The sequence below is a fragment of the Schistocerca gregaria genome, chromosome 5 (assembly GCF_023897955.1).
Source record: "Schistocerca gregaria isolate iqSchGreg1 chromosome 5, iqSchGreg1.2, whole genome shotgun sequence".
Taxonomy (NCBI): domain Eukaryota; kingdom Metazoa; phylum Arthropoda; class Insecta; order Orthoptera; family Acrididae; genus Schistocerca; species Schistocerca gregaria.
In genome coordinates, this window is record NC_064924.1 from 273,312,067 (window position 1) to 273,324,388 (window position 12,322).

The 12,322-nt window shown below is 38.8% G+C and overlaps 1 protein-coding gene across 1 annotated transcript in view; it reads right to left on the reverse strand.

The window, feature by feature from the left end:
- LOC126271943 (peptide chain release factor 1-like, mitochondrial) overlaps window positions 1-12,322 on the reverse strand; it is a 57,362-nt gene that overhangs the window by 39,986 nt on the left and 5,054 nt on the right. Inside the window, exon 3 of the mRNA XM_049974370.1 lies at window positions 6,000-6,186. Within this exon, the coding sequence (XP_049830327.1) occupies window positions 6,000-6,186 (187 nt within the window). The remainder of the gene's footprint in view (window positions 1-5,999; window positions 6,187-12,322) is intronic.

Below are 12,322 nucleotides of genomic sequence, written 5' to 3' on the forward strand. Positions count from 1 at the left end.
GCAAGCTTCCAGTCCAGTCTGAAGTTTTGCAGCTATAGTCATACTGGAGAAGTGGACACGAAAATAAACTCTTATCATTTACCTACATACACAATAAAGAAATGCTGGCTGGCACTTTAGTCTGACGATACTCCTCACACACTGTCACTTTACCAGCATTTATTAACAGGGTAACGTGTATGACTCCACATTCATCTAAATAAACTACGGGTCACTTTAACTGTGATGCTTCACTTTTTTTGTGTAAAAATCAAATGTTTTCATGTTTCTGTCTTTTACATATGACAATTCATTTACTATGGCACCTTTTGAAATCAAATTCCACGGGTGGAATAGTTTTTCTTACGAATTTCTTTGTTGGTCAGGAAGTCTAGCTCTGTGCAATGAAAGTTGTGAAATATTTTGCAGTGATGGTATTTCCTTCAACTGTTAATAATACCACAGAAATTGCTGCTTAACAACATATCTACCTATAATCATCAACAAAACATTTTTCGTATGCACTTTGCTTCTTCTGCCTTGGAGCAAATACCTAAACCCTGTTATGCTTGAATTGTGTCCTCCTTCCATAAATTGCACACCATCAACTTACTCCTCTTTAAAATTTTGCATGCACATTCTGTTAGCAGTGCAATTCCCTTCTTCTTATCATCATCATTAATGACGTTAACAGTGCGCCACTGCAGCTGCTCAAGAAGACATACTCTGTAACCAATTTCTGTTCTTTCACTTAAAGGTAACAACATGTTCTACTTTGAATCATCATTATTACTATTATTATTTATTATCATCATCATCATCATCATCATCATTCATTCATTCATTCTTGTTATTATTTTCATGTCTAGGACAGTACAATTATGAACAGATTTACACCTATAATATGTAAATTACTGATTTGGAGGTCCAAAATTCAGCAGTCTTGACTGCTGGGACATTTGCTGAAACCAGGTCCTTCAGCATGCAGGCTTCAGGCGACTTCGGGCTGACCAAGAGGTGTTCACTATCTTGAAGATCTTCACATTTGCAGGTTGCATCTCCAGTAATGTGGACCCACTACTTCAAGTTTTGTTTGCACTGCATCACTCCAATTCACAGTCTGTTCAATATGTCTGATAGAATAGTTGGAAACCAGCACAATCTCTTTCTTTAGGTTTTGGTTATTACTTCAAGTTGCCTTGTTTTACCATCGATCGGTGAGCAGAAGGTGATGATGTAAAGGCTTAAGTTGTCTGAACAAAGCTCTTTCTCAGCTTCAGCCTAAAACATGACGCTATGCTTCCAAACAATGGGATGCCTCGTGTCATTCTCCTGTTTCTTCTTCTCAACCTCTATCACAGTTCTTCGTCTCATATCCATGGATGCTATGTCTATAAGATCGTCAATTGGATTTTGTCAACTGGAGTTGGTCATACACAATCAGTTATAACATGGCCTGTCTTGTTAAGAGCGGTGTCAACTTGCCTAGAGTGTGTGAAGGTCTGCCAGATTGGTGCAGCATATTCTGCCACAGGGGAACATAGAGGAAGAGCAGACATACGTAGAACATTTAGTTGAGCTCCCCACTTGTGGTTAGTGAGCTTGCATATAATATTATTTCTGCTGCAAGCTTTGAACTTCATGTTCTCGTAATGAAAGTAAGTGTGTGGTTAAGCTTTACTATGAGGTATGTAGGGGTGTCACAGTGTTGTTGTTGCTTTCCCCTCTAATTTACTTCGAGTTTTTTCCTAAGGTGTCTATTTCTCAAGTCAAATGCACAGATCTATGTTCTGGATGTGTTAGCTTTAGATGGTTATTGCCATAGTACTCTTCCAGATCATCAAGGACTGTTGTCAGTTTCATTTCTACCACCCTGAATGTTCTTCCTTGGGCTGCAACCACTATGCCATTGTATGAAAGAACTTGTGGTTGTTCCGACAGGCAGTACAGCAGCTGTGCCAACACAATCCTTGGGGAAGACCGTTCTGGATTCTCCATCAACTTTTATTTTTGCTCAGGGCGACAAAGAATTGTTGTTTTGTCATACGGTTTAGATGAACTGTGTTACTTTGTAATCCTTGGTGATTGTACTCGTTTGAGAGTTAGGGTGAGGACCTGGCCATAACATGATGTTTCTGGGTGGAATCCTGCCCCCCCCCCCACCCCCCTTTTTTTTAAGCAAGGGTCTGACTTACATATTCAGATATGCAGTTCATAATAATTGAAAGGGGCCTCTCAGATCTTTCCCAGGTTTCAATATGGCTACCGCTTGAGCTTTACAGCAGATTTTGGGTATCTGTAACTTGAAGACACTGTTGTTTAATTAGTGGGTTTTAAACCCACTGTTTAGTACCTGGCACAAATCTCTTTATTTGTTCAATTTGTAGGTCATCTAGTCCTGGAGCTTTGTTATTCTTCATGTAGCATATGGTGTCCTCTACAGCATGCAGCAGAACTGACTAAGCAGTTTCTATTGATTACTGCTGGAGCTGTGGTGGGGGTAGGCAGTTGCACATGGTCTGCCTTTGTTCACTCGTTGACCCTATTTCAGTAGCCAACACAGTCTGGACCAGTACAAATGGTGGTTTTGCCGTTAACACTTATTATGAAAACAACAGATCTGTGATCGGTACACAACGAGCTTTTCAGCAACAGTTCCACATTCCACACAACAATGCCATTCCTAATGCAAACACAATTCGGTCCTGGGTTTGCCAGTTGGAGGAGACTGGTAGGAAACTAAGAACACATACACATGGCCGATGCAGATCCATCAGAATGCAGCGGGTGAGAACAGCAGTTCAACAATCGCCGCAATGTTCTGCTCGACGACAAGCTGTTGCTTTGGGGATTTCAGACCGCAGTTTGAGAAGGATTCTGCAATGCAGTTTGAAGTTCCATCCTTTCAAAATAACGATTGCTCAAGAATTACTCCCAGCAGACTATGCCAACCGTTAAAATCTGTGCGAGCAAATGCTTGTCCAGATCCCTCCAAATGCAGCTTTCTTCAGTAGCGATGAGACTCATCTTCATCTTAGTGGATGCGTGAATATGCAAAACTTTCGCTACTGGCCTGATAGTAGCCCCTGAATTATTCATGAAAGACCACAACTTTCTCCTAAAGTGACAGCGTGGTGTGCCATATCACAATTTTGTGTGGTAGGCCCTTACTTTTTTGAAGAAGCAGTGACCATGAGAGTGAATTCCACATGTTATGTTTCAATGTTGCAAAATTTTCTGCAACCCAGAATGGACGAGATTGTTGAAGAACATGGACTAGGGGACATGTGGTTCCAACAGGATGGAGCTATTGCTCACACAGCTCGAATTTCACTTTATGTTTTGAGAGGAATGTTCCCAGGACGCCTCTTCTCTTTGAGGGGTGATGTTGGGTGGCCTGCGCTGTCACCAGATTTGAGCATTTGTGACTACTTTCTTTGGGGATATCTGAAGGAAAAGGTTTTCAAAAGACTTTCTCACACGCTAGCAGAGTTAAAAGAGCAGATTGTTGATGAAGTAAATGCCATACCCCGCAATAAGTGTGCAAGAGCTGCTCGAAACTTCAGGGATCGTCTACAACAATATACTGATGCTAACGGCCACCATCTTGAGGACATTATTTTCAAAATTAAATGAATGTAAAATGGTATATTGTACTAATTTAAAAATAAAAACATTTTTTCTCTATACATCCAGATTTACTTTTTATTGCTCCTTAAAACTGCTTAGTCGGTTCTGCCGCACCCTGTATTTCTGCTAAAATGAAAGGGCAAGCAATAAAGCCATTTCCTTCAGCATATCGTTGTAGCTTTGTCCTCTCAGATCACTTTTTGGTTTTGCCTTAAAGTAGCAGATGATGAGCTATTTTGACCAGGGGTTGCATTAGATGTATCAACAGAAATTCTAGTGTGCTCATTACTAAGGTTTTTCAAGAGATTCCACACTTTATGACTGCTATATTTCCTGTCTAACTGTGTTACTAGGTTACACCACTTTTCTCTTGTAGTGGCAGATATGGCAGAATCAGCTGTTCACCTGTTTGAATTGTTTCTTCAGAGAATGGGTCTCCATTGAATAGTTTCTCATATTTCTCTAGCAGTGCTTTTGAGACTCTGTCAAGTCCTGGCATATAAGTAGTTCTACAGTTCCTAGGGATACGTTTCCATCAGATGGTTTTCACTAAGCAGACAAAGTGACCATACTCTCCTGGGACAGGTTTGACATTTCCCACTTCCCTATCCGATCTTCTGTGAAATAAGTCCACTGTGCCCTCATCTTTTGAATGGGATTTTCTTTGGCACCACAGCTGCTTCCACAATACAGATGTCAGGTGAATGCTGAGAGCATGGGACTGGTTCCATAATTTCTTTTTTCAACTGGTGTGCCGTGTATTCACTCACAAAGATGATATCGAGGTTATATCCTGAGTGCCACCTTCCACTGTTGAAAGAGTGTGGTTTCTTCAGGTCATGTAAGAGCTTCAGCTCCATGCTTTTGGTCCGGTCTTCAAGATCTTCTCCATTTTTGTCCCTTTCCCTGTAGGCCCACGAAAATCTGGGCCAACTGAAATCACACATGACTAGTTTCACTGGTTTGCTGCGGAAATTATTTGATTCCTTGAAACTGAGGTCTGTATTTGGTGAATTATACACTGATGTTACTGTGCGTGACTGAACAACAGTCAGGATTTCTGTGTTTTCTTTTGCCATTAGGTCTGTGGATAGGATAAGAAGGTCCAGTTTGGCAAATATTGCATTTCCATACTGAGCATCTGCTTCTTCAACAATCAGTTTGATGCTTTTTACATTTGGCCTCCAATCATAGGGGCCTCTATGTATCTCTTGTATCATAAGAAAGTCACAGTTTGTGTGTTTGCAGACGTCTGATAGCAGAGCTTCTGTCTTATATGATATCCCTTCAATATTAATGGAGATTACCATCAGAGTCTCATTATTGCTGTTGTTCTGGTGGTGAAAGGTTCTGCCACTAGGATAACTCATAGCATTGCCACAGTACACCCGATTGTCTGTGATGGCATTTTATCAGCAGAGAGATCTTCAGGGAGGCACCTTTCCTGTACTTTGAACTGAGAAAAGACCATGACTACATTAGTTTATGTTATGTTTGGAGCCATGGCTTGCTTTCCCATGTAATACATAGTTGGTTTGTACTGTAAATATGTGTGTGTGTGTGTGTGTGTGTGTGTGTGTGTGTGTGTGTGTGTGTGTGTGTAAGTTCACAGTAAATCATTACACTTTGACAAGGGCCACGTGAAGTGGCCATGCGATTTGAGGCGCCATGTCACGGACTGCATACCCCCTCCCACTGGAGGTTCGAGTCCTCCCTTGGGCATGGGTGTATGTGTTGTTCTTAGCATAAGTTGTGTATAAATCTAGGGACAGATGACCTCAGTAGTTTGATCCTTTAGGAATACACACACACACACACACACACACACACACACACACACACACACACTTTGACACCACAGCCTTCATTTGCAGCCAACTTACATCCTACTCGTAGAGCTTACTGCTGTGCAGCAAGCAAGCTTGTGAGATGAACATGAGCCACACCAGGATCAAATCCACGAGGCAGATGAAAGACTGTTGCCCCATCAACCAGCCTAAACGTGGTTTTTAGGCAGTGTTCCACGCTTGTGTACGTAAATGCCAGGCTGATCCCCAATAAAGAGCTCACAAAATTCTATGTACAAACTGTTAAAATATGATGACAGACAGAACAAAATTCACAGACAGATGGTGCATGTGACTTCTCTCCCAGGTTAATCAACAACTGCGGTGACAGGAGAGGTATCTAGCCACAAAGTTGCTATCTTGTCCAAAAACCCCTTACTCCTCCCCCAATGGCCCTCCTACTTTGAGAGCTAAAATAAGCAGTACTGTATGACATCACAGTCACTGTAGTTATCACTAGTGTCAGTGATCAAATTGGCTAAGTTGAATCATAGTATTTAGTATACCCCAGAACATATCTTTAAAGTGCATCACTGTACTCACCTCCCTCGTTGGTGTCAAGTGCTGCTAAGTCTGTTTGCCATTTCTGGAAAGCAGTAAAAGCTTGGTACATGTCAAATAATTCTCGTGCAAACAGCATGGCTTCTTGACCACCAACACCTGGCATAACTTCCAGAACTACACCACTACAACTGTCATCTGGATGAGCAGGCGTCAGTATTTCCAGTAACTGCAACAGCAACTTCAGTTAAAACTTATTCAGACTCTTACAGTAAACAAAACTATATGTTTAGTCAAAAACTAAATTTTTTGCACAATGTAAACTGAAATAACTTCATGTATGGTTATTGGTACAGTGTAGTAAACATACTACAAGAAAATGTTTTACAAATTTATTGTAATATTTGTCTATGCAGAAATTTACTGTGACTCTTCAGTTTCTTCTGGTGTAATTGCCCGAAGACTATGACAAAATAATCAATGGGTGTATGGCTGGAATTCAGTGAGCAGGGGGCACAATATTTTGGCAAACAGCCATGTTGACATTATTGGATGCACAAATGAAAGTACCGAGCGGGGTGGCGCAGTAGTTAGCACACTGGACTCGCATTCGGGAGGACGACGATTCAATCACACGTCCGGCTATCCTGATTTAGGTTTTCCGTGATTTCCCTAAATCGCTGCAGGCAAATGCCGGGATGGTTCCTTTCAAAGGGCATGGCCAACTTCCTTCCCTAATTCGATGAGACCGATGACCTCGCTGTCTGGTCTCCTCCTCCAAAACAACTCAACTCATCTCAACTAATTAAAGTATTGCCTCCCTGCACATTGAGAATCATGTGGCTATAACACTTGTCCTATTCCATAAATGGTTCAAGATACTGAAATGAAGTATTTTGGAAAAGAGAGCATGCAAAGCGGCATGTATGTTTTATGAAAAATACTCAACAATTTTTTTATTTACCGAGATGTGTAAACACACCAATGGTGCTTAAATTCTCTAAGTGTAGAGTACGAGGGATTTCCAAGCAGTAGTAGACATGTGCGCAATTTCATCTCAAATCATACAAGTGAAGAGTGAATGTGTTACATCACTATTTCGAAGTTTGTTGAAAAAAAAAATATGATGAAGATCCACTTGATGCCTCTCCAAAACCGCAATATTTTCAGTTTCTGATGATCTTTTAAAATGCCACAGACCTCACTAAATGAGAATATTTGTTAAAATGTTGGAAGGAATGGGAAAATAATTCAAAATAGTTTGTTCTCAGTACTGTAAGACATGATTAACACACACATACACATTAGCCTTTTTTTTGGGGGGGGGGGGGATATAAACTATAAAAAATTATAACTTCTGGTGAATTTCAAAATTATGTTTTGAAAATATAAATAGTAATAGGATGTTAACTATCTTGAATAATGATAAAGTGGAAAGACTGCTGTCAGCTATAATGCATGAAATTCTTAAACTGTCAAAATATTTGTACATAAAGATGAAAAACACTGAAATTTTTGATCATTTAGAATTTTTTTTCTCCAAAATCCCCATCATAAATGTTCTAAAAATTTTGTGGTATGTTAGTTGATCATTGACTTAGGGAATGTACAATCAGGGTGGGTAGTACTAGTCTGTACAAAATGTGATAAATTTTTTAGGTAAATCTAGCTCTACTCCCAAGGTCAAAAAGATCATGGACACTTAATATTTAAACTGATTGCTGATTTTAAGTAAATATCATGCAAAACTGGTATTTCTGAGTCAAAATAATTACTTTACAACATTATAAACCAGTGGAAAAACAATTCATAATTTTGTCTGAAAGCATTTTTTACCGAAAATGATATATATAGAATATTTATACCCATTTTTCTATTTATGATATTATTTATAAATTATTATTGTCTTCTGTCAAGCTTTTACTTCTTCATGACTTTCCATGACTCAAAATTGCCTACAATGTAACAATCAACACTGTAATGTTGAAAAGATTAGTATTTTTAAACTATTTCTGATTGAACTTGTATAGCCGAGCTGAATCTGCACACAGACGAGGACTATCCAACAAGAGCAGTACTTGGGAAATGGGAACTACATAGTAATCTTTTGATGATGGCAATTTGAAAGCATTAGTAGGACCATGAGGTGTCATAAAGGAAACCGTTATATCTTGCAGCTCATGAGAGACGCTTTATATGTTCCACTCACCATTGACTGTCATACACACAAGAAATGAAGTGGTGCACTACAAAGTCTTCTAATGTATACTGTAGTCTCTGTATTTCACACATAGTAACAGGCTGCATTTCATGGAGAACTGTTATTGCAATGTATGTGCCACTCCAGGATGCAATCCAGCAGCGACTTGATTGAATTCCTACCAGAGGCTTCATAGCAGACCACTCTTCTATCTTTTTTAAATGGAATTCCCATAAAATTTCATTTTGAAGTTTGTTACTAATGTTGATATGGTGTGTACAAATCCAGTAGCATCTCTTATAGCATCAAAATTTCATACTGGAGATTAAATCTTGTTGCATGATGTTTACAGAGACCTCCTACCCCATCACATGCACCTTTTCCATGACCTTTTGCTGAAAATATCCACTTTTTGCCTTAATTTCTGTACTACAGTGTTGACCAAGCTCACAAAGCTGAAAGTGGTTTTTAAAATGAGATGATGCACCATCAATCACACACAGTTTTAGGAAATGTATGGCCTCCAGATGCTATGTCATCAATTATCATGCAAACAGTGTAACATGCACGTGCAATGCCAAGAATGAGATCATCAATGGCAGTAGTAAAACTGTGTGGTGTTCCAAGAAAGAGAGCAACACCCATGCTGTGTGCCAGAATTGAGATGTGGCTGATTTTACTTCTGCTATGGCCTGGCTCTGAATCCTCCAGATATGATGGTGAGCTATTCCTTTCATGACTCAATGTCTAACCTCTGTAACAAACTTCCCTGCCTCTACTGTCTTCTTCATCAACTCTCCTCCGTCCAAGAATGCATAGGTTACATCATTGTCAGTATTCTGAAGGGTTAATGCATCAACAATCAACAATCATCACTTCAGCACCACAACACATTGCACTCCTGCAATCAACATTTATCTTGCAGCTCCTGACATATACACAAAAGCATCACATCCATCTCTGCATACTTCTTTCCTGTGACACTGCTTATGGTGAAGTTCCAAATTAGTGCAGTAAATAAATGTGTATACTTTCTTTCATTGGCGGGCATTTTACCCATTTTAGTCATAAGAAGTAGAATTTTGTGAGATCAATTTTTAAATTCGCATTCTCCTTTTTCATTAGGAGATATGCTTCTCTTACTGACCTTGTCACATATCTTTCTACCTATTTAACTTTCTCACCATTTTCCCTAATGGAGATAACACCAATCTGGTTAGGACTTTGCCTGCTGCAATCTTTGACATCATTTAGAGAGCAACAGTAAGCATATCATCTTGCAATGGATGTCCACAGTAAGAATCTGGGCATGCCCAAATACCTTTCTCATTCCTTATTTTACGAGCTTTTGAAATCAAATAATATGAGGAAGAGGGCATGTATTTCTGTATCTGCTGCTTAGAGTAGCTACTTGGTATCAGTATCAGTAACTGTACCTTCTCAGTAAAGGTGGCTGCTGAGATAACAGTATTTAGTTTTCGAACTCATACATCACATTTCGTGCACATATCACTATCTTCAGGTTCTGCAATAAGTGCATCTACATTATACACTTCACAAAGTTTGGAAGATGTTGCTTGTGTAAAACTTGTTTCAATTTCTTCCATTTATCTTTTTACACACCGTTTTCTTCTTGTGCTTCTTACCTTTCCTGGATGTTTAAGGGGGGATATAATAGGAGCTACAGCAGAAATGCTAACATTAAATGCTTCGACAACTTTACAGGCAGGAATACAAACATCTGCATTGTCTTCTTCATTTCACATTTAGGTGATGGTAATCATTCAAGTGGGTTGTCACTAAATTTCTTCTTGTAGTGAGCGTAGCAATTCCTACACAACTGATGTGATGCTAATACCATTACTTGAGGACCAAGATATTTCTGCAATACCTCTGACAGATTTCCAACCACTGTCAAGTGGTTTTCAATTTTGTTAAACACCACCTTCTTGCTTCGTTTTTCACAGTCTACACACCTCACTCTTTCACTGCAGGTATTTCCTCACTGATACTGTATCTAAGAAAAAGGTCAAAACAAACACAAAACTTAATGCAGAATAGTTTGTGTGCAAGTTCTCACTCATTTGTTATAAACAGAAGAGCACTGGAAACAGCATTGCCAACATGCATATTTTGCATTAGAAATTTAGTGTTGTGGATATGCAGAAATTTTTTTAACCCTTTACATAGAAAACTACTACCTACTGTATGTGCACTGACTACTAAAATATTAACCAAACAATATTTTGTATAATTCTCAAAAGTTTTTGGATCAGGTTTTTTGAGTAAATAAGTTGTAAAAACTCATAAAAATGCAAATTTTACATTTTTAGTAATAAATATTTACATAATAAAGATAGCTGGAGCAGATAATACACTATTTCTAATTACATCAGTAGCATCTGGCAATATGACAGAAAAGATAGAATTTTGTGGCTCTCTAAATCAGAATTTCTTTTTAAGTGGAAAAATTAACTTGAATTTCGTATTTTCATCTTAAAATTGTAAGTTAAAGGAAGCCCATAAGTTTCCGGGTGTCATGATCTGTACGATTTGACATGAAATCGCCCAAGTCATTTCTGTAACTGACTGGGTAAGTTTGTGGACTGGCGATTGGTTGACTCAGGTTCGATTTCCACTGTTGTCGTCATTCTTTCTTTTTCCACTTTATTTTATTCCTTGTAATATTAAATGATCAATTTAAATACATTAAATACATGATCAATTTAAATACATTTAAACAGTTCACCTTATACATGTAAAATTAATATATTCAATTTAGTTGTGATTACTACATTAGTAAGTCAAAAGGTTATAGGCCACAACTTTGTAATTCACTGGTAAATTTTGCACAGTCTGCTAGTGGTCAAATGTATTTCTTGACACTACCCACATTAAGCATTGCCGCATGGAATAATACCGTGGTTATGTCCTTTCCAGCACTCTCTCCTATTTCTGTCTGTTGTGTTGTTGGTTAGAGAAAAGGCTTCATGAAATCTCCCACTGTAGCTGTCTCCCAAGGTGTACAGGTACTGCCTGCCAATGTTCTGAGTGCCCAGTTCCTCTGTGCTGGATGGTGGCACCAGTCTACATGAAAGTACAATTCAATGTGCACTTTCTTGCAGTATACATTGTGATCCAATGTGCCACTTGCTCCCCTCACTTCCATTTTCATGTGAAGTTGATCTCTGATGTAAGGCACTGAGAGGTGAAAGAAATCCATTAATTTCCTTGGATGTGGCAATATTATGAAGTAGTTGTCAACATAACAAAATAAATCAGTTAGATTCTCTTGAACTGACTTTCTTGTCAAAGTACTCTATGAAGAAACTGGTGACAAATCAGGAAAATGAACTGCCCATTCCATCAAATACTTCTCTTTTATGGGAGGTGAGACAGAGGGGAGAGAGAGAGAGAGAGAGAGAGAGAGAGAGAGAGAGAGAGAGAGAGAGAGAGAGAGAGAAAGAGAGAGAAACTACACACCTCCCCCCGAAGCAGTCAGTTTGTCAGTATACCTGATGATTGGCAACATGGTTGTTCGTCTACATATTGTGCCCATTTAAAAAAATGTAGCTATCTGAGAATTAATTATTTTGCTACAAAATGTAGAATAAACAACATTTTTAGTATCACCTCCAGGAGCAAGAACAAAGACATTCTGAGAGGAAGTCACCTCCCTCTGAATCTAAAAGCTAAAGTTTTAACACTAATATCCAACTGTGGCATCATTTTGCATGTCACCGCCTAAGGTCTACATTCACTTAATACACTTCATTACAATTAACTAAAACTGTAAGGTAAATTCAGAAACATTGCATTATATAATAGATAAATCTCTGATGAGCCTATTAACACATGTTCTGAGGATAAATAATACACACACTATAAAAAATGAAAAGGTGGGCTACTATATGTTCTTAGATGTAGTTTTTTAAAGTATGTTTACATAGAACCCCTTTCCCTTCCTTCCCATAATGACCCAAGGTATGGTAATCACGTCCCTCTTCTTCACAGTAGTCTCCCGCCCCCCCTTCCCCAACAAAAAAAGGCACATCATATCACAGAAAGCTTAAATCTGAATTATAGGACAGCGAGCTGAGCAGCCATCCTCTTGAAATTGATCTCTGACATAAGGCATTGAAAAGTGAAAGAAATTCATTCATTT